The following is a 3697-nucleotide window of genomic DNA, read 5'->3' as shown; positions in this document are numbered from 1 at the left end:
CTTCCACAGGGAGAGATTACCCATGATGCTCTAGGGCAACTGAAACTGGCCCAGCACAGAAACACAGAACACACAATAAAAACACGGGGTTAAAAAGTGAATTAATCAAATAAATCAAATCAGATAAAAGTAAAGAGCCGCAGGGAGGTCGTCTCCTCTCTCTTCGCTCCTCTCCTTCTTTATTTCCTGATTTTCTCTCGTGTGTGTCTCCGTCGTTTCCCCTTTTTCATCACCATCACATCATTTGCAGGAGCTTTAATGAACCTGGACGTGTTTGTTCTTCAGAGGCCTTTTTAAAACCATGGTTTTCTGTAACGCTCGGTTTTTAATGGCTGACCTGGTTCTTCTGCAGCCGCGGAGAGCAAACCCAGGAGCACGAATCACGTCTTTTACACGCACTCGTTCACTCGTAAAGCTTTTATTGTGAAAGGAAATGACTGTGTGGATGCTCCTGCGTCCTGAAACATGGTGTTTGTGACTGTGTGGATCTCTTCTTCCCTCGCAGCCTACAAGAAGAAGGAGCGCCCGGAGATTTCTCTGCCGTCTGACTTCGAACACACCATCCATGTCGGCTTTGATGCTGTTACCGGGGAGTTTACTGTAAGTGTGTGTGTGTGTGTGTGTGTGTGTTGTTGTGTGTTTGCTCCCTCTTGTGTGTGGTTAAACACTCCTTGATTTACCCAAAGCGACCGCAGCTCTGCTTCTGTGGAGCGTATTTGTGCATCTGGTGCGTTTAATTGCTTACCAAAGGATCCATGAGCACTGTTGCGTGCAAGTGTGTGTGTGTGTGTGTGTGTGTGTCTATATATAAACACACACACACACACACACACACACACACACTTGGCAAATGAGCCTTTTTAAATAATCACATTAGACAAAGACGCCTTGTTTAGCTGACTCACTCGATCCGCCTGACCAAGCGCTTTTAGCTGGGAGTTAAACCGCGTGTGCATGTGCGTGTGTGTGTGTGCGTGTGTGTGTGTGCTTCCTTTCCTGTAATATGGGACATTCCTCTCACACACACACACACACACACACACACACACACACACACACATCTACATGCACGTAAACAACTCTCATTTTCACTCAGATCAACCCGATCTAAATATAATGCGGTGCGTGAACGGCCGCAGCGGGGCGGTGTGCAGAGGCGTCACAGACGCACGGAGCGATGGTGAAACGTTAAGGATAGATGTGACCTGATTTGAGTGAGGCGATGGAGTGATGGAGCAGGAAGTGGAGGTGACGGACCGACTCAGACAGACGAGTAGAGAGAGACAGTGACCCAGTTATGTGAGACGCCGGCCTCGTTAGGAACATCATCGTGTCGTTTTATCGTCTGAAACTCATCGTGTTTCATAAAGAGGTTCAGCCGTAACAGCAGGAACTTCACGTCGTTGTTTATAAACCGTGAGACTCGTAGAATGAAATCCTATCTTATAAATAGCTCCCAAAAATCACAGCACTACTTTTGTGAGGTCTGTAGAACAATAATTGGTACCAATCAGAACCTCAGTTTGTTAGCTGCTGTTAGCAAAATGCTAGCTAACTAAGTAGGCTAGTTAAAGTGTAATTCCGGCACAAACTCATCCCATGACCTTTTTTTTTGCACTGACACTCATCAGAAACCCAGGAGAGTCGCTAACAGCCGGGCGTGGCTAACAGTGATTAGCTCAGGGCAGTGAGGTGAAGGCATTCAAAGGTCTTTTTTAACCACTAATGCTGCTCTAAATAACAGCAAACCTCTGCAGTAGCATGAGAAGAGTCCCTACACACAAAACAAAGCACCAACAACGTAGTTAGTGAAGCCAGAGTTTATTAAAAGAGTGTTTTAAAGACTTACCTACTGGCCCCTGTACCAGCTCCTCTCATAGTAAAGTCCATTACAGTGGATTACCAAAGTCAACCCCAAAGGAAGGAGCCCATTGGTGCTTTGTTTTCTGTGTAGGGACTCTTCTCATGCTGCTGCAGAGGTTTGCTGTTATTTTCAGCAGCATTAGTGGTGAAAAAAGACCTTTGAATGTCTTCAACGTGCTGCCTTGAGCTAACCACTGTTAGCCACGCCGTCTGTTAGCGACTCTCCTGGGTTTCTCCGTTAATAGTTGTTACAGAAAAAAAATATCTTGATGGATTATTTGATGAGTGCTGAAAAAGACCCTGGGATGGTTTCACGCCAGAGTTACACTTTAAGTGAAGATGGGACAAGAAGTTAAACAGATCTCTTGCGAGTCACGTAGCAAGACGACTTGTTTTGTGTTAGAGTCGTCGTCCTCACCTGTGTGTCTAACTGTGTATGTGTGTGTGTGTGTGCGTGTGTGTGTGTGTGTGTAGGGCATGCCGGAGCAGTGGGCCCGGCTCCTGCAGACGTCCAACATCACCAAACTGGAGCAGAAGAAGAATCCTCAGGCCGTCCTCGATGTTTTAAAGTTCTACGACTCGAAAGAAACCGCCAACAGCCAGAAGTACATGAGCTTCACAGGTACACACACACACGCACACACACATACACGCACACACACACACACGCACACACACACACGCACACACACACACACACACACACACACACACACGCACGCACACACACGCACACACACACACACACACACACACACACACACACACACACACACACACACACACGCACACACACGCACACACACACACACACACACACACACACACACGTCTTGGTCTTCCTCTGTATTGTGTTTTTCTTATAGTTCCTTTGTTTTTCCCTGCAGATAAAAACGCAGAAGTCTTCAGTTCTTCCACCACGACGGTAAGAACCATTAACCATCGCTGCTGCTGCTGCGGCTGCTGCTGCTGCTGCTAACGCTAACGCTAACACCAATAATAGTTTATTTAGAGCTTTCTGCACATTTTCTGCCCTAACGTGGGAACAGTCCAAGCTTAAAAAGAGAACTTCACCATCTGTTTATCAGTTACACACACAGTGTTGTCATGAGGAAAGGTTGTCGCAGACCTCCGCGGGGAGAAATAGGGATCCACGTTTAATAACAGCAAAACCACGTGTTGTCGCTAAAACCTCAATATTAAACAGTGTTTCCCTCAGGTTTAGGTTCAGGTTTTGGGTTAGGGTGGTGGGGGATCACAAAAACCTTAAAGTAATCCTGGTTTTCATGTGTTTCCACTGCAGCGTTGTCGCCTGAATGTTCTTTTGTCAGCAGCCAGTCGGGGTTTAATCCGACACTTTAATGGTCGGGTTCGTATTAAAGGTCGATCCCCACATGGAGAAATGAATCAGTGTTAAAAGGTTAAAAATCACAGTTCTACAGCAATAATCAGTTTAAATCAGTGTTTCACACAATGAGCTGACTCAGCATCAGAACACGTCTTTAAATCATTAAAGTCCAAATAATGTTCTCAACAGAACCAGAACAAAGTTAAATCACAAATCAACAAATAAAGACAGAATTTCACTTTGTTTAATTCTGTTTCAGTTGTTTTTTCTTCTCAAACTAAATAATAAAGGATCTCTGAGAAGTTTCAGTTTCGTTTTCCCCGTCAGGAGTGGAAACATAAGCAAAATGACTTAAAACAGATGCAAAATGACAAGAAATTGAAGCAAAATGACTGAAACTTGATAAAAAATTACTAAAATTTAAGCAAAATGACTTAAAACAGATGCAAAATGACTAAAACTTAAGCAAAAATGACTTAAACTTAA

The 3697-nt window shown here is 44.5% G+C and overlaps 1 protein-coding gene across 1 annotated transcript in view; it reads left to right on the top strand.

The window, feature by feature from the left end:
* The window catches only part of pak1 (p21 protein (Cdc42/Rac)-activated kinase 1), a 60045-nt gene that overhangs the window by 41333 nt on the left and 15015 nt on the right, over positions 1-3697 (top strand). Inside the window, 4 exon segments of the mRNA XM_083914151.1 lie at positions 286-311; positions 506-600; positions 2338-2485; positions 2751-2788. Coding sequence (XP_083770277.1) covers positions 286-311; positions 506-600; positions 2338-2485; positions 2751-2788 — 307 coding nt within the window.

This window comes from Echiichthys vipera (genome assembly GCF_963691815.1).
Source record: "Echiichthys vipera genome assembly, chromosome: 5".
Taxonomy (NCBI): domain Eukaryota; kingdom Metazoa; phylum Chordata; class Actinopteri; order Perciformes; family Trachinidae; genus Echiichthys; species Echiichthys vipera.
This window is presented reverse-complemented; position numbering and strand designations above follow the sequence as displayed.